Source organism: Vigna unguiculata, chromosome 4 (assembly GCF_004118075.2).
Source record: "Vigna unguiculata cultivar IT97K-499-35 chromosome 4, ASM411807v1, whole genome shotgun sequence".
Lineage (NCBI taxonomy): Eukaryota > Viridiplantae > Streptophyta > Magnoliopsida > Fabales > Fabaceae > Vigna > Vigna unguiculata.
Window position 1 is genome coordinate 41,398,917 of NC_040282.1, and position 26,764 is coordinate 41,425,680.

Genomic DNA, 26,764 nt, shown 5'->3' on the forward strand with positions numbered 1-26,764 from the left:
TTATTCGTCCTTTAAGTTTGGGATATTTGTATGAGTGACGTCATACTCTTTTATTCTCGCTTCTTATATTATTCAGCGTGACATGTCCTTTATTTAGCTTTATCAAATAAATGAGGTGTTACACCTGAAGGAAAATATATCATATGAAAAAGAAAAAAAAAAGTGGACTCACCCTTGGAAGAAGATTGTTGGGAATAGTCCAAATGTGAATTAAAGTCTCACATTAGATATAATAGACAAAGTTAAATACTATATAAAAATAAAGACTCATAACATCATTGTCTTAAAATTATTATGTAACACGTTGCGACTCCGTTGCAGAATATAACACATGAACTACGGACAGTCACAAAGTAGTAGCTGTGAAGGAATGGTCTCAACCTGTCAACATTAAACAGATGTGAAGAAATTGTCACAATGTTAATTGCCATCACAGCTAGCTGCATGTTTTGGACTAAAAATGTGAGAAATTAAACAAATTTAAGATAAATAATTGTTCAGCCAAATTGATTTAAGGACATTCTGCAATCTTGTTGCAGTAGCTACAGCTTCAATTGACTATGCTACTAAGTGAGTGATGTATTTGATCAATGATAAAGTACACGTGTCTCTGGCATTTATGTATATGTTTATGCATATCAAAATTAAATAATTAATTTTTATAAATCTACTATTTCATCCTTTTAACTAAAAACAAATTATAAAAATAAATAAAAAAATATATTTATATAATATAATTTATTAGTGGTCCTTAAAAATATGTTATTTTTCTGTCAATAATGTTTAGGATTTTTTTTAAATGTTAACTTGAAAATTTTTATTAACCTTAACTAGGATTGCTTTAGTCAATGTCGACAAAACAAAAAAATCCAACTAACAATGTTGGAAAATTAGCCCTCGATTGAGAAAACAATTTGGATCTACTTCAATGGATAAAAGCTTCGACAATATTAATTGAAAATATCTTAACAAACCTCGGGAAAAAAAAAAAAGAACTTTAACCAAGAATGATTATAGAATATCATCTATTTTGAATTATCAACTATTCTTTGATATTTAAATAATCTGTTTGATTTAAGTAATTTATCCAAACAAAAAAAAAAATAAAGTTAAATTAACTTATATAAACAAAAACATTTAAAAAATAAAAAATTTGATAAAAGATTAACTCAAATTGAATGTCTATAAAGCAATCACCACAATGAGATATATTAATAAATTTTAAATTGTAGTTTTCGTTAACAAACTGATTCAATATAGAGCAAACTGTTTCAATATAAAATTAGCAGAGCAACAAAATAATAGAAAATTACTATAAAATGTTATTACTTTTACAATTTTTGAATGAACAAATCTATAATGATATTTGCAACTTAATTCCTAATTTTGTTCAAGAGCAATAACATATAACAATAACAAGAAGCAACTTCTAAAAAAGTGTTTGATTTGAAGAAAGATGTATACTATCGAGAGAAATATTTGCGACTATAGAAAAGTGTAATGGAAAAGGTAGAGAAATATTGTGGAGAATTAGCAGCTGTAGAAGAGACAGAGAAAAGACAAGTATGCACATCTAATTTTGAACTTCTTTGTCTTATTCCCATTTCCCAACTCTCAGCTGTTCAATGTGAGCAATCTTTTCCCAGTCTTTGCCTTCTGGATTCTGACAACGTTTTTGGAGCAATGGACAATCCCAGATTGTAAGAGAAGAGATGGATTTGGGTATACCTTCCTCTGGTAAGCATTCAAGGTTGGTGCACCCATTAAGTGTGAGAGAGGAGAGGTGGCAGAGACCCTTATAGTTTAGCCTTTTAAGATTGGGGCTCTCAGTAATTAGTAGAGTGGTGAGAGAGCGTGGCAACAAACCTTCGTCCGGAAAGCACTCCACGTCCAGCTTTCCAATTTGCAAAGTGTTATCCAAGTTCACTCTCATGGAGGCCATAAGTTTAACATTTGAAAGATACATAAGTTTAACATTTGATGGCAAACCTCCATCCGGAGGCATCTCCACTTGTGGACAATCAATTATCCATAGTTGATTAAGAGACGGAAGCAGGACTTGAATCTGTTTTGGCAACAACTTCAAATTCTGCGCTCCAAAAATTTCAAAACTGACTAGTTGCGGAGCAGATAACCCTTCACTAGGAAATGATTCAAATTGAGGGCATTCCTCAATTGTCATTCTCTGGAGATGATTATGAGTGTCCTCCTGTGAAATTCTTTGTAGGTTTCGACATCTTCTCAAATAAAGATAACAGAGATTTGGAAAGAAATCTAGCGAAAAGGTTGTAAGAGAGTCACAGCCATCGTCAATTGACATTTCTTTAAGTAAATTGTAATGCGTAGTGGGAATACTCACAAGTGGACATGAATTCAATTTCAGGAATTCAAGCGATCGTGTGTCCATGTTGGTCTCGCTAATGATGAGCTTATCACAGTAACAAATAACTAGATGCTTTAAATGAAGAAGTTGGTTTGATAGACCTTTCAGCTTGGGACATCTATTCACAAAAAGATGTTGAAGACGTGGAAAGAAGTAGTTTTACATTCCCATTCTTCCCATTCCTTCATGTCGATGAAATTCAATGTTTCCAAGGACATGAACGAAGAGTTGCTCCCATAAAATTCAACACCAATGCTCGATATTCCTTTAAGCCCTATAATCTCAAGGGTTTTCAAAGATGACAAAAGTCCAAGGGAAGGCAAACATACGCAATACTTACAGCTCTTCAAACGTAAGAACACCAAATTTGATAATGAATTATTGAAGACCCAACTTGGGAGTTGTGTACCACCATAGTTCGTGATTGACAAATGTTCCAAGTGTTTGGAAGGTTGTAGATTCTCAAGTACTTTCTTTTCTTTCTCTGAATCATCACAGACATGGTTCGACTTCCATTCTAACTGTAGCTCCACAAGGTGTTTATCTTTCAAATTTGCCTCTAATGCATCTAAAGGATTCACAATATTCTGCACCTCATTAATTGATAGCTTTCCATGAAGATTGAGTCCTCCTAGCTGCTTAACACTGGACTCACCATTTCTATCGACCAAAAACATATTCAATACATGAAGATTCTTCAATTCTTCAAAATTCAATGGCATCTTTGTCACTTTTGTATCTTCAAATTCCAGACAATGCAATTTGGTGAGTTTATGCAAATTTGAGGGCAATTCCTCCAGATATGAACAACCGTTCAACTTCAGTATTAGCAAGTTATAGAGCACACTGATTGACTCAGGTAGTTTTTGGATGTAAGTACGCGAAAGGTCTAACGAATGAAGATGTTTAAGATCACCAACAGAATCAGGTACCTCTCTTAGATCGGAATATCCATCCAAAGATAATACGCGTAAAAACTTCAACTTGGAGAACAATTCATGTATCAAAGTCTTGAATTGACAAGGAAGCTTATAATGGTAAGATTTAGTTGTTGCAGTTTCTCTAATTGGAAGAAATGAACGCATTCTTTTAGCATCAGTTAAGCTCCCTAAACCATCAAAACATCTTGCGTCTTCCAATCTAAATGAAAAATGACGGGTTGTGTTGGGTACAAAATTTCCTTTATCAAATTTGAATCTGAAACAGAAGTTTGCACAAACATATTTTGCCAAATCATTCAGAAGGTCATGCATAGAGAAACGTGTTTGATGCTTGATTGAAGAAAGAATGACCTCGTTAGTAGATCTTCAAAATACTGTTCACCAATTTCTTCTACATTATTGATATGTTGAGAGTGATGGAGAAAACCTTCAGCCATCCACAACAAAATTAATTCCTTCTTGTCAAATTCATAATCTTTTGGAAATAATGCACAATAAGCAAAGCACCTCTTGAGATGAGAAGGAAGGTGCTGATAACTTAATAGTAGAGCAGGCATAATTTCAACTTCTTTGGATAAATCCCATATGTCGCTTTCCAGTACGCTTTGCCAATCTGAAATGGATGACTTTGTGCGAAGAACACTTCCAATTGTTTTCAGAGCAAGAGGTAATCCTTTGCACTTTTCAACTATTCTTTTGCCAATCTCCTTTCTCTCATCATTCAATTCATCATCATCATTTTTTAGTGCATGCTTTTTAAAAAGTTTCCAACATTCCTCTTCTTCTAATTGCTTTAGCCTATGCACTTCAGACATCATGTTAGAAGCAACTTTCTCACCACGTGTTGTCACAATAATTCTACTTCCTGGTGCCCCACAACTAAGAGGAGTTCGCACAGCTTCCCATTCTTCTCGTCTTTCGTTCCAAATATCATCCAGAACAAGAAGAAATTTCCTTCCTGATATTTTTTCTTTCAATCTTCCATGAACCATTTCCAGGTCTCCGCTATCATCTTTAGATTTAGTGATTGCCTCAAGAATTGTTTTTGTCACTATCAAAACATCAAAATGGTCGGAAACACAAACCCAAGCTCTGATATCAAATTTAGCCTCCTCTATCTTTGGGTCATTGTATACATGTTGGGCGAGTGTGGTCTTACCCAACCCACCCATTCCCACAATGGAAAGTATTGATGGCTGGTCATGATTCTCAGTTTCAGATGTGAGCCAATTTAAAATCATTTCTTTGTCTGCATCTCTGCCATAAATAACACTTTCAACCACCAAAGAAGAAGATGGCAATTTCTGTGACTCTTGTTGGATATTAAAGGAGGAAGATAATAGAACCAGATGACAGAATAATGGAAGAGAGAGAGCTCAGTTTATTGTTCTCCTCACATTTCTTTAAAATGCTGAACAATACAATGTTTATATAATAAAAAAACTTGGCTAACTATCTCCACTAACCACGTCTAACAATCCTACATTAGTGGTGCTAAGAATAACTTAAAAACTGAATCTTAAAGTGCTCCTAACTAATAGCCGAAAAACCTACAACAGACTTTTGACAAAGTCTTCCAACAAGGTCACTAATTTTCTCTGACTTTTATTCAGCTTCTTACGTGTGCACATATGAGCTTGAATTATATTGCAACACCTCCCCTTAATTCAAACTCATACATACCAATTTTCTCCATAAAGAACTGATGTTTGGTTTGAGCTAAAGCCTTGGTGAACAGATCTGCATTTTGGATATTTGTGCTGCAGAATCTTAGAACGATTGTTTCATCTGACACAAGCTTCCTTATGAAATGATGCTGAACTTCAATATGCTTGGTTCTTGCGTGAAATGCTGGGTTTCTTGTCATAGCAATCGCAGACCTGTTATCACACCATATCTCAGTTGCTCCTTCCTGCTCACAACATAAATCTTTCAACAACTTTCTAAGCCAAACAGCTTGTCTTGCTGCTGCACCAGCAGCTACATATTCTGCTTCAGATGATGACAGAGCCACAGTGTCCTGCTTCTTTGAGCTCCAAGTAATAGCTCCTGAGCCTAAACTGAAAACTGACCCTGAGGTACTTTTCCTGTCATCCAAACTGCCTGCCCAGTCACTGTCTGTGTAGCTAACTAACTTGAACTCATTTACATGTTCATATAGGATTCCAAAACGAGTTGATCCTGCAACATACTTTAGAATCCTTTTTGCTGCACCTAGCTGTTGCTTTGTTGGAGAGTGCATGTATCTGGATACCACACTTACACTATAAGCAATGTCAGGACGTGTGTGAGTGAGATAATTCAGACCTCCTACTAAACTTCTGAACAGCTTTTCATCAGCTTTTCCTGTGCCATCCTCCTTCTGCAGCTTCTCATTTGGATTCATAGGAGTGTTGACAGTTTCACATTTTTCCATTGAAAATTTTTTCAATAAATCCTCTGCATACTTCCTCTGGCACAGAAATATTCCATTTTCTCCTTGCCTTACTTCTAGACCCAAGAAATACTGAAGCAGTCCCAAGTCTGTCATCTCAAATCGCTTCATCATTGATGCTTTGAACTCATTTAGCAGCTTCTGAGAGGAGCTAAAGTAGATGATGTCGTCCACATAAAGACAGACAATAATGAATCCATTCATGCCTTCCTTTTTCACATAGAGAGTTGGCTCATTCTGACTTCTCTCAAACTGATTTTGAAGAAAGAATGAGTCAATCTTGGTGTACCAGGCTCTTGGAGCCTGTTTCAGTCCATAAAGTGCCTTTTGCAGCTTGTAAACCTTGCCTTCTTCACCATCTTTGACAAAGCCGAGTGGTTGCTCAACAAAAACTTCTTCTTGTAAGTCTCCATTGAGAAATGCAGATTTTACGTCAAGCTGAAACACCTTCAATTTCCATTGGGCAGCCAAAGCTAATACTACTCTTACAGTTTCAAATCTTGCCACTGGTGAGAATGTCTCCTCAAAATCGATTCCTTCTTGCTGTGCATACCCTTTTGCCACCAATCTTGCTTTGTGCTTTAGAATACTACCATCTGTATTGAACTTAGTTCTGAATACCCACTTAAGTCCAATAACATTCTTTCCTTCAGGAAGATCAACCAATTTCCAAGTCTCATTCTTTTGAATGGACCTGATTTCCTCGTTCATTGCATTCTGCCATTCAACTTCATCTTTAGCTTCATCAAAACTGGTTGGATCTGCAGCCATCAGTGCAAAGTTGCAGTTTGCATACAAGTCAACAAGAGTCATGTATTTTCTCGGTGCTGAATCATCTGATGAACTTGATGAGGAAGGACTTGAAGAAGATGATGAGCTGTGATTTGAAGATGATAATGGTGTAGGAGGACTTGAAGACTGCTGGTCATTTGATGGCACAGTTACGTCTTCCTCTGAGCAATCAGTCCCTACTATATTCTGCTGAATACTGTCACAACTATCTCTTTGCTTCCAATTCCAGCCTGCATTCTCATTAAATACAACGTTCCTACTGACCACAATCTTGCCAGTAAGAGGGTTATACAGTCTATATGCCTTGGATTGAGTAGCATACCCAATGAATACACATTTCATAGATTTATCATCTAGTTTAGATCTTAAATCAACTAAAGCATAAGCTATACAACCGAAAACTCTTAAATGACTTACTGATGGTTTTTTTCCTCTCCATGCTTCAAATGGTGTCATATTCATGACTGCCTTTGTAGGAGAGACATTTAGGATGTACACTGCAGTAGCTACAGCTTCACACCAAAAGTTGTTTGGTACACCTCTAGCTTTGAGCATGCTTCTTGCCATCTCTACAACAGTTCTGTTCTTTCTCTCAGCTACTCCGTTTTGCTCTGGAGTATATGGTGCAGTCAATTCTCTTCTTATTCCATGCTCCTCACAAAATGTGATGAATTCATTTGACAAGAATTCGCCACCACGATCTGTTCTTAAGGCTTTCACACATAGACCAGATTGTTTCTCAACCATAGCCTTAAAAATCTTAAAGTTTTCAAAGGCTTCAGACTTAGCCTTTAGAAAGTAGACCCAACTCATTCTACTGTAGTCATCAGTTATGAGCAAGAAATACCTACTTCCACCAAGAGAAACTGTCTGCATTGGTCCACAGAGATCAGCATGCAGCAGCTCCAAACTTTCACTTGCTCTCCAAGCTCTGCCATTAGGAAATGGTCCTTTTGACTGTTTTCCATATAAGCATCCTTCACACAATTCAAGCTCACCAATTTTAGGCAGCCCTTGCACCATGTCTTTGGAACATAGAAGCTTCAGTCCCTGCACATTCAAATGGCCATACCTCAAATGCCACAGCTTGGCATCATCATCTCCTCTAACTGTCAGTGCTTTGCTCACATTGCCAGATAAATCAAGAGGGAACATTCTGTTTCTCCCCATAACAATCTTTACTACAACTTCTTTGGATTTCTTATCACAAATCAAACAAAAATCATTCTCAAACAATACTGAATATCCAGAATTGATTAATTGACCCACACTCAGCAAATTGTGAGCCAAATTTGGCACATACTGCACATCATATAATAGCTTGGTGTTTCCTTGCTCCGTTTTGATTGCAATCGTGCCTCTTCCTTCCACTTCAAGTTGCTTTCCATCTCCAAGCCTCACCTTGCTCTTCAAAGATTCATTCAGTTCTCTGAACATAGACTTGGCACTTGACATATGGTTGGAACATCCACTGTCAACATACCACACGCCATCTCCTGCATCATTTCCAGCTGCACTTTGTGCTAAAAACAACTTTTGCTCATTCTCCACAAAATTGGATTTTTGATCACCCTTTTGTTCATCCTCCTCCTTCTTCCAGCAGCTAGCTTCTTTGTGGCCTGGCTTCTTGCAATAGTAACATTTGAGTGGACCCTTATACGATTGCTCTTTTCCTTCCTTATTCTGTCCTCTTCCACGGCCCCTTCCTCTAGAGCCAGCTCTTCCTCTACCTCTTCCACTGAATTGCCCTGTCTTTTCCCTGTTTGAGGAATCTCCTTTCACATGGAATGCCTTCTCTTCCTTCTTCTCACCATTTCTATTGAGCCTCTCCTCATGAGCTTGCAAGGATCCCATGAGTTCATCAAAGGTGTATTCTCCCATGTCCTTTGACTCTTCAATGGCTGCTACAACATGGTCATATTTGCTTGTGAGACTTCTTAGAACTTTTCCAACCACATGCTCATTGGTCATTGTTTCTCCATATGACCGCATTTGTTGTACCACAGTGGATACACGTGACAGGTATTCTTGGACCGATTCTTTGTCCGTCATTAGAGCTGTTTCAAACTCTCTCCTTAGTGATTGCAGCCTCACTGTAATCACCTTCTTGTCACCTAGATACTCTTGCTTTAGAGTATCCCATGCCATCTTGGATGTGGTTGCTGAAGCAATTCTGGGAAAGATTCCATCATTCAAGGCCTGTTGTATCAAAAATAATGCCTTGGAATCTTTCTTTCTCTTTTCTTTCAATTGCTGATCAGGTTCTGGAGATTGAGCATCATCAAATCCTTCTTCAACAAAACTCCACAGTTCTTGAGACTTGAATAATGTTTTCATTTTCAAGCTCCAAAACTGATAATTTATGCCTTTAAAGATAGGCAATTGTGAAGTGGCTCCAGATCCATTGTTCTGCATTATGAACAACTTTTTCACTCTCCAACCGTGTTTATCCTTGTGTTTGAGTGATCTCTCTTCTCACTCAACAATTCCCTGGATATGAACCCGGATTGCTCTGATACCAAAATGTTGGATATTAAAGGAGGAAGATAATAGAACCAGATGACAGAATAATGGAAGAGAGAGAGCTCAGTTTATTGTTCTCCTCACATTTCTTTAAAATGCTGAACAATACAATGTTTATATAATAAAAAAACTTGGCTAACTATCTCCACTAACCACGTCTAACAATCCTACATTAGTGGTGCTAAGAATAACTTAAAAACTGAATCTTAAAGTGCTCCTAACTAATAGCCGAAAAACCTACAACAGACTTTTGACAAAGTCTTCCAACAAGGTCACTAATTTTCTCTGACTTTTATTCAGCTTCTTACGTGTGCACATATGAGCTTGAATTATATTGCAACAACTCTTTGCTACCTGATCCATCACCAGAGTAAATACCCTCTTTCAAACCGAGAGCACCCTTTTGCTTTGCAAGATATTCTAGTTTTTCTAGGACATCTTTCATCTCTGATTCAATTTTCTTGTTAAATGAACTGAAAGTAGAGTTGAAGAAATTTGATACCTTGGAAGTAAGGGTTTGTGGGTCTGATCCAGCTTCCACTTGGCATCTGGTGAGTTCATACTCTATTTCCTTCAAGAGATCCTCTGCATCGAAGACAACATCTTTGACAGCAAAAAGCCAAGCTTTGATGTGTGGATTTCTGAACTGTTTTTGTTCAGCATCATCAGCGAGATCATTGATTGAGTGCAGCACGATGTTCAGTTTGCTAAGCAGCTTCTCATCAAGTTTTCTTCCACGAAAGAACTGTACAACTTGAGGAGAAGCCAGCCTGTCGAATGCAACCTGAAGAAAACCGGAAAGAAGAGCACCACCAACAAGTTCCGCTGCCATGGCAGGGGTTGAGAAATGGTGAATGGAAATGTATAATTTGAAGTGCAGTTTACGAACCACAATGCGGAAATTAATAGTTAGGTATTTTACCATTTACGGTGAATTGACTCTAAGAACACTGACTCGGTGCAGACTTGACTTTATGTCTTTCGGACAAAGCAAACTTCCCTGAGCTTTGTAACTTAATGATCCGTTGGAATCGAAGGTTAAGTCACTCGTAAACCGTGATTGTCCGATTAAGAATGGATGGTTGAAATATAGGATGAGTTTGATTCAGTCTCATCTAAATTTGAGCGGTTGGATACGCATTAAACGGTTTTGACGAATTTAATGTGTGAAACAATAATTACACCACTTCTACCAGGTATTTAGTTATTAAAAAAAAAGTTAACTTTTATATTTATAAAAAAGGAAAAAAAAAATTAAAAGGCAACTGTTACATTTTTCTTTTTCCTTATTTGTTTATCTCTAACAACATTTGTAGCTCAACTTGTGCTAAATAGATGTATGTATCGTATGCTTTCCCTTGTTCTTTCTGTTTTCTATCTTTTATATATCCCCATTTTATGAGCTATAAGCCCTAAGATGGAAGATTATATATAATAAATAAATAAATTCTGCTAAATAAGATTCACCAATTAGCATAAAAAGATGTTAAGGATATTATTATAGTACATGTAATAAATTGTATTCAATTTTATTTTTCTTCCAATTAAAATTGGGGCTTTAGGATTTAAGTATGCAAAACGTAAATTGGGAAGCAAAATTAAAAATCGAAATCAATATATCTATCCACATACTCAAACCCTCAAACAATTTGAAAATTATAGTTCTCTAGATATTTGATTCCAATATTAGGAAAAAAAGAACAAACTTAAATTAGCTAACGATGAGTGCAAGAATTCAATTTGTGTTGTTTAATGTTCACCCCCTAATTGATCCTCAGATATTTTGTTTTTCGTTATTTAATATCAAAAGCGAAAATAGAAAAAATAATTGATTTATGATCTTTGCTTTTGGGCAGAATTAGGTCTTTAATAAGCTCTTACCTAAACCCTAATTTTACAAAACCCTAAAGCAATTTGGTCTCTAATATAAGGTCTACGAGCCTAATTAAAAAATATGCAAATCCTGTGGTTCATTTACAATAAATCTGGGTTCAACTCCTAAAAATTATAAAAAATAACATAGGATTCCAAATCCATCAATCCATATGACTATTTTAAAACTCTGAAGTGTGAAATCAAATACAAGTGTAATCAACAAGTAATTATGTTTATAGAAAAAGTATTGTAATCAACAAGTAATTATGTAATTTATAAACATAATTCCAAAGTTCAGTAGAGTGACCAAGTCCAGTATGAGTTTATTATATGTTAAAACTTCATGAGTCAATCATATAAAAATCTTTTAATATTCTACATCTTGTTTGGACATGATTTTAATTTTAATTTTTATTTTTGCAATTTGTTGATCGGATAATGATATTTTGATTCACATTTGACCCGGTACTCCAATCACTCTTCAATTATCTATTTTAATTTTATTTAATAGTGTGATGTTATAATTAAAGAGTGATTAAAATGGTGAATTAAAAATGAATAAAAGAAAATGGGTCAAAATATCATTATCCTGATTACACATTTACTTTATTTCATAAGCTTAGTGTAACTTTGCAATTGTTTGAAAAATGGTATGGTGTCTCTGAATGTGTATTAGTGCGATGAAAATACTCTTGTAACGGTTTTGTTTGTTTTGAATAAGGAAAATGATATTTTAACTCACTATTTTTTATTTAGTTTTAACACACTACTTTGATCATCATTAAATTATCTATTTTAATTTTTTTTAGTGATATGATGTAATGATTTAATGATGTGGGTTAAAAGTGAATAAGAAAATGAGTTGAAGTATCATTGTCTTGTCCTGTGAATAACTAATTGTATAGTTTTGTGATTTTAGGACACTTTGTAATATTTATTGCTTTGTTTGAATTTAGTAGAAGTTACTGGAAAGCATGTATGAAAGATAACATAATAGAATTATATAATTCTATATTGTCATCAAAGAAGTAAAAAAATGATATATATGTGTGTGGTGTGAAATTGGGATCTACTCAACGTTGAATCTCTCTAATAACACGACCATCCAGTTTTAAACCACATGCAGCAAACTGAAAATCCCCTAAATAGATTCAATTCACGTTGCACTTTCTCCAACAATCTTGGCACAATAGTTAATGGAAAATGTTACTAAATCATCAAAAATATTACCAAATATTGATAACATTTAATCAACTTTTATTGATGTCATTTTGTAATATGAGATAAAATACTTGTTGTAACATTTACATAATTGATAAAATCAAAACATAAAAGTTAATACATAAATCTCATATTACAGTCATCCCAACATAGATCAATTGAAATACAAAATAAAGTATAAGTATAACTATCAAAGATTTTTCAAAAGGAAAACTAGGATCTAACACCAAAAAATCTAGATGTAACTATACAACAGCATGTCCTTCTCCTTCTCTAATCCAGCTCCAAAATCTCCAACTGCTCACACCAATCAGGTGATTATTGCCTCCAGTGCTCTACAGAGTGGGTATACAGTACCACACACAAGGTTAGTCCGTTAAAACCTCTGATCAAGGTAAAATTTCAAGGCTAGGACCTCATGCTTCTCTCACCACATGTCTCATCCTTCTCTACTTCAGAAATTGATGGTCATTAGAGCATCAAGATAACTTCCAATTGAACTCTCATGTTAATGCTTATAATCCAACTCCAAAATCTCCAACTGCTCACACCAATCAGGTGATTATTGCAAAAAAAAAAAAAAACAGACATCAAAGGGAACAAAACACAAGAGTAAGGATAAGCTAATGAATTTTAAAAAAAAAAACACATTAACCCACAATACAATAGTTAAGTTATACACAAACAATCAACTATTTACATACAGGCATTGGTGGAACTAGGTGATGACAGGGGGAGCCACGGCTCCCCCATTTTTTTTTTTGAATTTTTTTTACATATATTTATATATTTTTTAAAATTATAATATATATTATTTATATTAAGATTATATTATGGAAAATTATAATAAAAGATAAATAAAAAAATTTAATGGAGACTTTAATTTATAAAAGAGATTAGGTTTTTTTTTTTCTGACTATAAGATTTTTTCACCATGTAAATTATCATGAAAGTGTGTGAAGAGAGATAAATACAAAGAGATAAATTGGGAAATAAAGGGTGGAAACACATAGATTGAGATTGTGTATACATTCTTGCATGATCTCTCACAAATCAAAGTTAGTATCTTATTATGACTTATGTATATTAGTTTATGATTCTTTTTATGATGTTTCTTCCAAATTAAGTTTATTCCAAATTAATATAAACCCTAATTATGATTTTAGGGATTCTTTTGTGAAATTGGTATAAACCCTAATAATAATTTTTCCTAAATTATTATAACCCTTAATTATGAAATTTAGGGATTTTGTGTTTTTCACTACCTGTGGTATTTTTTTTTTAAGTTTTGAATTTATACAATATTGCTTATTTAATTAAAGTAGTATGAGTTTTGTTATATTTTGCATTGTGATAATCGTGATTTGTGAATATAAATTTTATTTTTTCTAAATAGGCGAGAGGTGATAAATTTATATTAGAAAGATTATGATAAAAAGTAAAAAAATTGATTCCTCTTTTTCAAGGAGGAAAGGTTTGTGATAAAGATGAAAAAAATGCATTTACGCTAACTAAACTTAAGAAATTTAATAAGAACTAAGAATTTAAGACAATAAAAAACAAATCTCTAAAGTTCTAGAGTTACAATTTAAAAATTCATTAGAACGTGATCTGGGAAAAACGACATCAAATTTGACAATACCACCAAATCAAATTGATGAGATACGAATGACTTATCTAAAATGGTATTCATGGTTTGGTATCATGATATAATAGCATGATATAATAGCGAATGATAGTAATATATTTTTGAATTCTACTATTATGTGTGTTTGTTTTAAGGAGAGGAAATGAAGAGAAAAAATGAAGAATTTTTCTTCTAAAGAAAAATTATATATAACAAATCTAATTTGGCCCCCCTATATTTTTTGTCCAAGTTCCGTCACTGCATACAGGTATTTAAAACTAAAACTCAATTAATCCGGATACAAGCATTGATGTCGAGTCCTAGTAAGTTGTGCACTTGTGGTGACATCTAGTACTCTACGGAGCGGTAGATAGTACCACACACAAGGTTAGTCCATTAACACCTCTGATCAAGGTAAAATCCAAAGACTAGGACCTCATGCTCCTCTCACGACATGTCTCATCCTTCTCTACTTGAGAAATTGATGGTCATTAGAGCATTAGGATAACTTCCAACTAAACTCTCACGTCAATGCTTACACTACAACAATCACTACTAATTTTCCTTGAATTAGTATTATTACATACTCATTCATCATCATTTCTCAAAATAAACATTCATAAGAGTCATAAGCTTTCTCGAATAACTCAGTAAGTAAATGTTAAGGTTGTGATCTACTCGCTCATCGAGCACATCCTCTCGCTTACCTAAAAGTGTGAAATTGTCCTTTTTGACCAGCGATAAAATGGCTTGCCTAAACTCGCTGGGCTGGGACTTCAGCGGAAAATATTTTAAATAATTCACCCAGTGAGAACTACTCATTCAACGACTTCGAAGTCAAAAAGCCTATGAATTTGAAACTCGCCCAATGAGTAGCATCGCCCAACGACTTCCAAAGTTTGGGAGCTTCTGACTTCAAAACTCGCCCAGTGAGTAATGGCTCACCCAACGAGTAATGGCTCATCCAGTGAGTAATGGCTCATCCAGCGAGTAATGGCTCGTCTAATGAGTGTGCATAATTATGCAGAACATGTTTGCTGCATAATTCTACATTACGAAAATCAGGCCAAACCTCCCAACAACCGTACCAGATACCAAAACAGAAATTCATCATGAATACCAATATCAATTTATCTCATATGCACAATTAAAACATTAGTTATTCTCAAGAAAGATAATCTAATTTTCATAGCTTTCACATAACATTTCTCATTTTGCAACTCATATATCAAAATAAATACAATCATACACTTTATAATTCTGACATTATGAATTTTAAAATAATACAACTAGCTTTCCTTACTTGTAAAACAACGTAGACGACACAAAGCGAGTATCAAACCGCTTTTTAAACCTAACAGAGACCACAACTCAATCTAAGAACAACAAGAACATGATTAGGGAACATCATCAGAACCATTGATCAAGGGAAAAACATGAATAAAACTCAGATGACACATACGAGTGAAAATCTCTTGCATGCACCAAAGATCTAAATTGAGCAAGAGACAAGAGTAGAACATAACTTACTTTGTTGGAGAAATTGATCAGGCAGAATTAGAGAACTTGTCTCAGGGATCACCCTAGTGGTCTTTGATGATCATCAGACAAATGAACACAGGAGGAGTGAGAAATTGAGAGAGAGGGTTATAGAATATAGGATTTTTAGAGAAATATGACACTTATAACTAATGAAACTCGTTTATAAGATTTCTATTTATATTTTAGTATTCATTATTTTAAACACCTTATCAATTCTAAAATACTATCTTCTAGGTTCTCAAACATACTATAGATTATGTTATTAATAACATCTAACAACATTTTGACATATTATTTAAAAATATGTTAACTAAATCTTTTAGTAATATTTTTTTTTAGTAGAAATGAAACTGTTTTAGAAATGTGATTAAGAAATTTAGTGACTTTTTTTTTTCACAGAGAAAAATATAATATTATAATAGCGGTGCTGGAAATTTTGTAACATTTTTTTAATAAAAGGTAACATTTTAAAATTGTTAATAAAATTTTTTGGTAACGTATTTTTTTACAGAGGTAGGTAACATTATCAAAACTGCGACCAATATAAATATTTTGTAAAAATCAATAAATGTTACCAAATCTTTTTCTTTAGTGAAATAAAATATGTTTTCTTAATAAATTTTACAAATAACATTTCATTTAATAAATCAAAATTATGTCAATACTGAATTCAATTAATATCTAAACTAAAAACATAAAATAATTAAACTTATCAAGGTATATCCAAAACAAGTTATACAATTGTAATTTAATGTATTTAATTAAATATATTTAATAATTTAATTAACCAAAACAATGGTGAAGAGTCATAAAGTGACATGGGTGCATGATAGTTGAAATAACTTCAAACAATAAGTACACAACAATCAACTGTAACGTATTGATATGGGGATGTCAACACACAAGTAGCCATCCATAAGTTTTGCAATATCCAAAAAAGAAGAAGAAGAAGCAATGTAATAAAGATAAACAAAATAGTATTATATATAGACTTTCATCACTAACATCAAAATAGAAAACAAAGTAGTACAGATTCTCTATCAAGTTTATTTGATGTTTTTTATAAATGTTTGGACAGAGATATTGGAGAATTATACAATAATCGGTTCTTTAATGTGAGCAATCTTTTTCCAGTCTTGGTCTTGTGGATTCTGATAACGCTCACTGATTAATGGACACGACCGGATTTCAAGAAAAGAGATGGATTTGGGCAAACCCTCTTCTGGTAAGCATTGAAGGTTGAATCATCGAATAATTATGAGAGAGGAGAGGTGAGAGAGACCCTTGTAGTCCAACTTTTTGAGATTTGGGCAATTAAAGATTCTTAGAAAGGTAAGAGAGGGTGGCAACAAACCTTCATCGGGAAAATACTCCGTATCCACATTTTCAACATACAACCTTTCAAGACAAGGCTCGGCATCCAAAGCCTCTCTCAGGGAGGTTATAAGTCTGAAACTTGAAAGAGACACCTCTTTTAAATTTGATGGCAAACTTCCTTCTTCAAACATCTCCACTTGTGGACAATAAGTTATCTCCAGACTACTAAGAGATGGAAGTAGGGTGTGCATACGTTTTGGCAACAATTTCAAATTTGGCGCTGCTTTAATTTCGATTTTTTGTAGCCACCGTGCAGATAATCCTTCACTGGGAAATGACTCAAATTGAGGGCAACATAAAATTTGTAGTTCCTTGAGATGATTATGAGTCTCTTCCTGTGAAATTCTTTGTAGGTTTTGACAGTGGAACAGTAGAAGTGTACGGAGCTTTGGAAAGAAATCTAGCGGAAAGATTATAAGAGAGGGGCAGCCATGAGTAATCCTCATTACTTCAAGGGAATTGAAAGCAGTAATAGGAATATTTACACGTGGACATGAATTAATATTCAAGAACTGAAGCGACCATGTGTCCATGTTGTTTACGCTAATTGTGAGCTTATCACAGCCACCAATAAATATATTCTTTAAATGAATAAGTTGCTCTGGCAGACCTTTCAGTTTACAACATTGATCCACAAAAAGATATTGAAGACGTGGAAAAGAAGTAGTTTTACATTCCCATTCTTCCCATTCCTTCATGTTCCTGAAGCTTAGTCTTTCCTTGGACGCAAAGGAAGAAGAGTTGCTCCCATAAAATCCATCACTAACACCAATGCTCACTATTCCATCAAGCCCTTCAATCTCGAGGTTCTTCAGACATGACAATTCTCCAAGGGAAGGCAAACATAGACAATTTTTACAGTTATTCAGTCTTAAGAACACCAAATTAGATAATGAATTATCAAATAACCAACTTGGAAATTCTATACCGTGATAACTCCAGATTGACAAATGCTCCAAGTGAATGGAAGGTTGGAGATTCTCAAGCACTTCTTTTTCTTCCCTTGCATCATTAGGGACATGATTTGAATTCCATATTAACCCTAACTCCACAAGCTGTTTATCTTTCAAATTTGCCTCTAGTGCATCCAAAGGATTAACAATATTTTGCACTTGATAAATTGATAGGCTCCCATGAAGATTGAGTCCTCCCAACTGCTTAATACTGGACTCACTATGGACACGAAACGCATCCAGTAAATGAAGATTCTTCAATTCTCCAAAATGCATCGGCATCTTTGTCACCTTTGTATGTTCAAATTCCAGACAATGTAATTTGGTAAGTTTATGTATATTTGAGGGCAACTCCTCCAGATATAAACAACGGTTCAACTTCAATAGTAGTAAGTTAAAGAGCAAACATATTGAGTCGGGTAGCTTTTGTATATTAGTATATGAAAGGTCTAACGAACGAAGATGTTTAAGAGCACCGACAGAATCAGGAACCTCTGTAATAAGATCACCAAATCCACTCAATGATAAGACGCGCAAAAACTTGAACTTGGAGAACAATTCATCAATCAGAATCAATTCACAAGGAAGACCGTCAATATTATTTGTCATTGGAATAAATGAACGCAGTCTTTTAGCATCAATTAAACTCCCCATACCATCATCATATACTTCATTATCAATTGAAAATGAAAAATGACGGGTTGTTTTGGGTATACGGACTCCTTTATCAAATTTGAACATGAAACAAAAGTTTCCACCAACATATTTTGCCAAATCATTCAAAAGGTCATGCATGACAAATCGCATTTTAATACTCGACTGAAGAAAAAAAGACCTTGTTAATAGATCATCGAAATATTGTTCACCAACTTCTTCTACATTCTCGATATGTTGAGAGTGACGGAGAAAATCTTCAGCCATCCATAACAAAATTAACTCCTTCTTATCAAATTCATAATCTTTGGGAAATAATGCACAATAAGCAAAACACCTCTTAAGGTGAGAAGGAAGGTGCTGATAACTCAAAAGCAGAGCAGGGATAATTCCAAGTTCCTTTGGTAAGTTCCATATGTCACTTTCCACTACGCTTTTCCAATATGAAATGGATGCTTTTGTGTAGAGAAGGCATCCAATTGTTTTCAAAGCAAGAGGTAATCCTTTGCATTTCTCAACTATACTTTTACCAATCTTCTTTTTCTCATCATTCAATTCAAGATCATCATCTTTTAGTGCATGCTTTTTAAAAACTTTCCAGCATTCATCCTTTTCTAATTGCTTTAGGTGATGCACTTTAGATCTCATGTTAGAAGCAACTTTCTCAGCACGTGTTGTGACAAGAATTCTACTTCCTGGAGCCCCGTAGTTAAGAGGAGTTTGCACAACCTCCCATTCTTCTCGTTTTTCGTTCCAAACATCATCCAAAACAAGAAGAAATTTCTTCCCTGACAATTTTTCTTTCAGATTTTTGTGAACCATGTTTAAGTTCCCACTATCATCTTTTTTATCAGCGATTGACTCAAGAATTGTTTTTGTCACTGTCAAAACATCAAAATGATCTGAAACACATACCCAGGCCTTGATATCAAATTTTGCATCGTCGATCTTTGGGTCATTGTACACATGTTGGGCGAGTGTGGTCTTACCAAGTCCACCCATGCCCACAATGGAAAGAATTGATGGATGGTTATGATTGTCTATTTCAGATGTGAGCCAATCAAGGATAATTTTTTTGTCGGCATCTCTGCCATAAATAACACTTTCAACCATCAAAGAAGATGATGGCAATTTGAGCATAAGTCCTTGGGAGAACCACACCCCAAAAGCTAACTATTAGAGTGAGAGAGCCCAAGTCCTTATAAGGTCTCCCTTTGAAATGACCTCCCCGATGTTGGAGGAGTTTGAATGACCCGTATAAAAATGTGAGGAGTTGGATACGCATTCAACGGTTTTGATGAATTTAAAGTGTGAAACAATAATTTAGTCCTTAGTGTAGGAAATATGTATCCCGAGAGGCTAAAGGCCCCCAGCGAAACAATAATAGTTGACACTTTCGAATACTATAAACCTTTATAACTTAATCAGATAGATTAGTAGCTCATTCTTTTTCGTTTGATTTTTAAAACTTTTTTAGATGTTTAGTAAAAAGTATGGATTTAGACTTCTAAAGCATTTAGGCGAGAGAAACTTTTTTTTGGGAAAATACTTTTTAACACCACTTCCACCAAGTTTATAGTTATTAAAAAAAAGTTAACTTTTATATTTATAAAAAAGAAAAGAAATTAGAAGGTAAAATAGTAGAAATGAAATATGTGAAAAAAAGTAATTCGTTGTTTTAATGATCAATTTAGATACTAATTTATAAAAAAAATACTATTTGTTACTAATATAATCATTATTATAAATAAAATATTATAATTTGATTTTAAATTTATGTCTAAAATTTAACTATCAAAAAAATTAATCACTAAAAAATAGTTATGAAAATTTTTGCTACCACATATATTGATTTCTAAATTAGTGACAAAAAAAAAAATGATGATGATGTTTTGATATTTATATGTTAGTTCAGTCATCTATTTTAGTGACTGTGGTTCTCATATGTGATCATCGTATTTTATACTAGAACAAATAATTATGCATATATCGAGAAAAATGCATAGTGCAAGAAAGATTGATTTAAGATAATAATTTGGTCTTATATTTTTCTTTTTTTAATAAATTTTATGGTTATAAAGCAATGGTTTAATGGTTTTGTTTATTGAGATTTTTAATAAAACTGGAATAAGTTTTTATTTTAATTTAGATTTTAATAAACGATACAAATGGGATGTTAACTAGAGAAACAAACTCAAATGTCAACTTCTACGTACTGTCTTGATAGCATATAGACTCGTACTTTTGATTAAGGAAATGTTAAAAACAATATATATATATATATATATATATATATATATATATATATATATGACACAGGAAAAAAAAAACAGCATTATTTTACAAATATCATTTTTCAGCCTAAGATGTTATTACAAATTATTAGAAACAAGATATAAAGCCGAATGATAAAAGTTCCCTATAAATCAACAATTATGAGAGGTTGTTATTAATTGTTTAAATACTTTTTAATCGTTATTAATGCAATACAACATATGTCAACTTTATTTCTCCTCTAAAAATATTTATATTTTCTTACACAATTAATTTTAATAAATTTACTATTCCATTTTTTAACTAACATAGAAAATAAATAAATAATAAATCATATATATAATTTATTATTGGTTCTCACAAATATATTAGTCTTTATCTATAATTTTTAGAATATTTTTTCAAATGTTGACATGGAAATTTTCAATCAACCTTCATTAGGACTATTTTGGCCAATATCAATTGAGAAATTTTCCTGCTAATATCGATCGAAAAGCCGATAAAAGAAAATCCTACTAACAATGTTAAAAAAATTAATGTCGATTGATGTCAACCTAAGTAATTTGGTCATCTACAATAGAAAACAAACATCATCATTATTATTTAAAAATATTTTAATAAACTTGAAAAAGAAGATACAAGATATCATTGATATTAATATTTTGAATTATTGAGAATTCTTTGATATTTAAATATTTTTTGCACTGAATAAAAATTGAAATGATTTATTAAAAAAATTCAAATTGAATCAATTTGAATTGGTTTATCTAAACAAAATATTTTAAGAAATCGAAACGAGATAAGCTCAAATTCAATATCTTTGATGTTTAGTAATAGTGAAATTTTCTATCGTCCTAAATTGAATTTGTGAGTAATACATTATAAAGCAATCACCACACTGAGAAACATTAGATATAATAAATTTCAAATTATAGTTTTCGTTCACCGAAGATTTAGAATAAATTGATTCAATATAAAATTTAGCAGAGCAACAAATTAATAATAATAAAATAATAAAGTGATTTTTTTTAAAATTTTTTAATCAATAAATCTATGATGATATATAGAACATAATTAGTAATGTTTCTGAAACGCAATAACAATAGCCAAACACAACTTCTAGAGAAATGTTTGATTTGGAAAAAAAAATTATATCATTGTCACTTATCAAATAATCCATTAAACTCATATGATCATCTCCTTTAAAATTGAGTGTTTCTGTTGTGAAAAAATAGTTTTTCCTTCTATTTATTTACATTTATGATTCCTCCAACTTAAGTATAACATTTCTTTGTTCTGATAGCAAGTAAAATACATTGTAAAATATCTAATGTTGTTTCGAATAATAAACACGTACGCATTTTACAGTTCAACAATTACACAAGCTTTACATGTTTTATGACATACATAAAATCCTGCCTCTGCAAATTTCGTAAATAAATGGAAAGTTGGGGAAGAAAATTGTAACGTAACAAGTAAAAGCTATTACTGTAATGCTCACTGTTTTAATGCCACTCTCCAAAACTGAGTTCAATTTTTCTGTCATTTGTTAAACATTAAAAACACACTATTTTTGAAATATTAGTGATCATCGGTGTATTTTTAAAGTACAACTGACAAACAATACAAAAAAATTAGTAGAGAATTTAGATTTAACAAGATGAAACAGATACAAGTTGAAGTCCCAAGAAAAGGAAATTTAAAAGTACTTGCATTTTCAGAATTGTGTTTGTTTCAAGAAGAATATCCCTAAAATACTACTTACTCTGTTCAGTGTCGAGCTTAGAATCAAGTCAAGGGCCAACCGATGAGGGAGGGTGTCTTCTGCTCCCTTCAGATTCAGATCGGAATGCTGTAAAAAGATAATACGATTAGCAGCAGATATCGGCTTCCAATTAAATCATTAGTTTAAAAATTAACAATCAACAACTAACAAAAGAAATCATTAGATAAAGTGATAAATGTATTAGCAAAAGAATGTAAATTCCATTTACGTAGTCAAATATTTACGCCTAACAAGATTGTAATTGAAAAGGTAGATAGTGAAGAGTATCAACACCTGTTGAAGAGGCAGAGAAACGAGAATTATTGCACATCTAATTTTAAACTTTAGAGCGAACACTTAGGTCTTCAATGTGAGCAATCTTGTTCCAGTCTTGGCCTTCGGGATTCTGACAACGTCGTTCCAACAATGGACAGCTCCAGATCCGAAGAGAGGAGATGGATTTGGGGAGACCATCCTCCGGTAAGCATTGGAGGTTGGGACAGTCATAAAGTTTGAGATAGGAGAGGTGGCAGAGACCCTTGTACTCCATCTTTTTAAGATTTGGGCAGCGACAGATTTCTAGAGAAGTGATAGAGTGTGGTAGCAAAACTTCATCGGGAAAAAACTCCACATCTATATTTTCAATACACAATCTTTTCATAAATGTGTTGGTACCCAAGGTCTCTTTTAGGGAGGCTATAAGTTTCAAACTTGAAAGAGACACTTGGCCTACATATGGTGGCAAACCTCCGTCTGGGAACATCTCCACTTTTGGACAATTAATTATGTTTAGTATATAAAGAGACGGAAGCAGGATTCTGATGCGTTTTGGCAACAACTTCAAATTCTCCACTCCATCAATATCAATAAACAATAGCTGCGGAGCAGATAAACCTTCACTAGGAAATGAGTCAAATCGTGAGCAACTGCGAATTGTCAAATGCTTGAGACGATTATGAGTGTGCTTCTGTGAAATAATTTGTAGGTTACGACAGGAACACAATGAAAGATACTTAAGGTTTGGGAAGAAATCGAGTGGAAAGGTTGTTAAAGAATCACAACTGTCAAAGATGAGAATTTCTTCAAGCAGATCAAAGCTACGACTCATTGAAATATTCATAATTGGAAAAACAAGAAAGGTCAAGGCTTCAAGTGAATTATGAGATACAGTATGCTCACACCTTTCGAGGCACGATGCTTTCCTTATATAAAGATTCTTTACATTAACAAGTTGATCTGGCAGACCTTTTAGCTTGGGACATTCATACACATCGAGATATTCAAGACGTGGAAAAGCAGCAGTCTTACGTTCACATTCTTCCAATTCCTTCATCTTTGAAAATGCCAAACTTTCCAAAGATGTAAACGAAGAAGAGCTATTCCCATAAAATTCATCACCAATGCTCACTATTCCATCAAATCCAATAATCTCAAGGGTCTTCAGAGATGACAATAGTCCAAGGGGAGGCAAACACAAACAATATTTACAGTCCTCCAGCCTTAAGAACACCAAATTTGATAATGAATTATCAAATACCCAACTTGGGAATTCTGTACCACCATAGTTCTCTATTGACAAATATTCCACGATTTTGGAAGGTTGTAGATTCTCCAATACTTTCTTTTCTTTCCTTGGATCATCAGGGATATGGTCTGACTCCCATTTTAACTCTAACTCCACAAGATCTTTATTTTTCAGATTTGCTTCTAATGCATCTACAGGATTTACAATATTTTGCACCTCATTAATTGATAGTCTTCCATGAAGATTGAGGCATCCTAGATGCTTAGTACTAAACTCCTTATTTTTATCGATAAAAACCGGACTGAGTACTTGAAGATTCTTCAACTCTCCAAAATGCATTGGCATCTTTGTTACTTTTGTATTTTCAAATTCAATACAATGCAATTTGGTGAGTTTATGCAAATTTAAGGGCAACTCCTCCAGACTTAAACAATAGTTCAACTTCAAGATTAGCAAGTTATAGAGCAAACATGTTGATTCGGGTAATTTTTGTATCCCAGTTCTCGAAAGGTCTAAAGAATGGAGATGTTTAAGATCACCAACAGAATCAGGGACTTCTTTAAGCTCAGAATATCCATCCAAAGATAAGACACGTAAAAATTTAAAGTTGGAAAACAATTCATGTACCAAAATCTTGAATTGCAAAGGATAATAATCAATATTTCTTCCCCCGAATTCTTCATATGGAAAAAAAGAACGCAGTCTTTTAGCATCAGTGAAACTCCCAAAACCATCAAAACATTCTACGTCATCGAATGCAAATGAAAAATGACGAGTTTTTTTGGGGATGCAGTTTCCTTTATCAAATTTCAACCTGAAACAAAAATCTGCACAAACATATTTTGCCAAATCATTCAGAAGGTCATGCATGGAGAAATAGGTTTTGAAATCTGATTGAAGAAAGAAAGACCTCGTTAGTAAATCATTGAAATACTGTTCACCAATTTCTTCTACATTATTGATTTGTTGAGAGTGATGGAGAAAACCTTCAGCCATCCACAACAAAATTAATTCCTTCTTGTCAAATTCATGATCTTTCGGAAACAATGCACAATAAGCAAAGCATCGCTTGAGATGAGAAGGAAGGTGTTGATAACTCAGTAATAGAGCAGGGATAATTTTCACTTCTTTCGGCAACTCCCATATGTCGTTTTCCAATACACTCTTCCAATATGAAATGGATGACTTTGTGCGGAGAAGACATCCGATTGTTTTCAAAGCAAGAGGTAATCCTTTGCACTTCTCAACTATCCTTCTACCAATCTCCTTTAGATCATCATTCAATTCAAGATCATCATCTTTTAATGCATGTTTTTTAAAAACATTCCAGCATTCATCCCCTCGTAATTCCCTCAGGAGATGCACTTTAGATCTCATGTTAGAAGCAACTTTCTCAGCACGTGCCGTGACAAGAATTTTACTTCCTGGAGCCCCATAGCTAAGAGGAGTTCGAACAGCTTCCCATTCTTCTCCTCCTTCGTTCCAAACATCATCTAAAACAAGAAGAAATTTCCTTCCTGATATTTCGTCTTTCAATCTTCCATGAACCATTTCTAGGTTCCCGCTATCATCTTTAGAGTTAGTGATTGCCTCAAGAATTGTTTTTGTCACTGTCAAAACATCAAAATGATCGGAAACACAAACCCAAGCTTTGATATCAAATTTAGCCTCCTCCATCTTTGGGTCACGGTACACATGATGGGCGAGTGTGGTCTTACCCAATCCACCCATGCCCACAATGGAAAATATAGATGGATGGTTATCATTGTCGGTTTCAGATCTGAGCCAATTAAAGATAATTTCTTTGTCTGCATCTCTGCCATAGATAATACTTTCAACCACCAAAGAAGATGATGGCAACTTCTGTGACACCTTATTATCAGAATAAGAAGTACCGTTTTTCAAACCAAGAGCATCCTTTTGCTGTTCAAGATATTTTAGTTTTTGTAGGACTTCTTTCATCTCTGATTCAATTTTCTTGTTAAATGAACTGAAAGTAGAGTTGAAGAAATTTGATACCTTGTCAGTAAAGGTTTGAGGTTCAGATCCAGCTTCCACTTGGCATCTGGTGAGTTCATAATCTATTTCACCCAAGAGATCCTCTGCATCAAAGACAGCCTCCTTGACAGAAAGAAGCCATGCTTTGACGTGTGGATCTGTGAACTGTTTCTGTTCTGCATCATCAGCAAGAGCATTGATGGAGTGCAGCATGATGTTCAAATTGCCGAGCAGCTTCTCATCAAGTTTTCTTCCACGAAAGAAATCTACGAATTGAGGAGAAGCCAGCCTGTCGAATGCAACCTGAAGAAAGGCCGAAAGAAGAGCACCACCAACAACTTCTGCTGCCATGGTAGGAGTTGGAAATGGATTGAATGATGAATGGAAGTGTGAGATTTGAGATGGAAGTTTACAACAGGGATGCTATACCGATGAAATGAGTAGTTGGCCTTTTTACTACGAAGACTTGACTTTAAGGATAGTGGAACATCATTTTCTTTGATCGCAAATTTTCTCAGCTTTGTTTCACAATTCTCGTTAGATTAGGAATGGGCGGCTCCAAATTTGATAAGTTTTATTCATCATCATAAAATGTGAGCTGTTCGATATTCATTCAAACGGCTGTGATGAATGAAAGCATGAAATTCTGAATGGAGAGAGGATTGTGGGCCCAGTCAAGCAATAATGTCTTTCTGATAATTTGTTTAATTATTAAGAATATTCGGGTAAAATTTTAAATATTATTTCATTGACTGACTCCACTTAACACTGATTTGGTATTATTTTTTTATTTGGACACTAATTAAGAATTAAATTAGATTACGAGATGAGATTTTGATATACCTATTATTGTTATTTGGTGATGGTTACTTTTTATTTG

The 26,764-nt window shown here is 33.8% G+C and overlaps 2 protein-coding genes and 1 pseudogene across 2 annotated transcripts; all 3 read right to left on the reverse strand.

Moving 5' to 3' along the window:
- Positions 1-1,592: 1,592 nt before the first annotated feature.
- Positions 1,593-9,930, reverse strand: LOC114181330 (annotated as a pseudogene).
- A 6,652-nt stretch (positions 9,931-16,582) lies between these two features.
- On the reverse strand, positions 16,583-19,324 carry LOC114180935 (putative disease resistance RPP13-like protein 1). The gene has a single exon (XM_028067230.1). The coding sequence runs from the start codon at positions 19,322-19,324 to the stop codon at positions 16,583-16,585; it is 2,742 nt and encodes a 913-aa protein (XP_027923031.1).
- A 3,363-nt stretch (positions 19,325-22,687) lies between these two features.
- On the reverse strand, positions 22,688-26,758 carry LOC114181328 (putative disease resistance RPP13-like protein 1). The gene has a single exon (XM_028067755.1). The coding sequence runs from the start codon at positions 26,233-26,235 to the stop codon at positions 22,699-22,701; it is 3,537 nt and encodes a 1,178-aa protein (XP_027923556.1). The 5' UTR covers positions 26,236-26,758; the 3' UTR covers positions 22,688-22,698.
- Between the last annotated feature and the right edge of the window lie 6 nt (positions 26,759-26,764).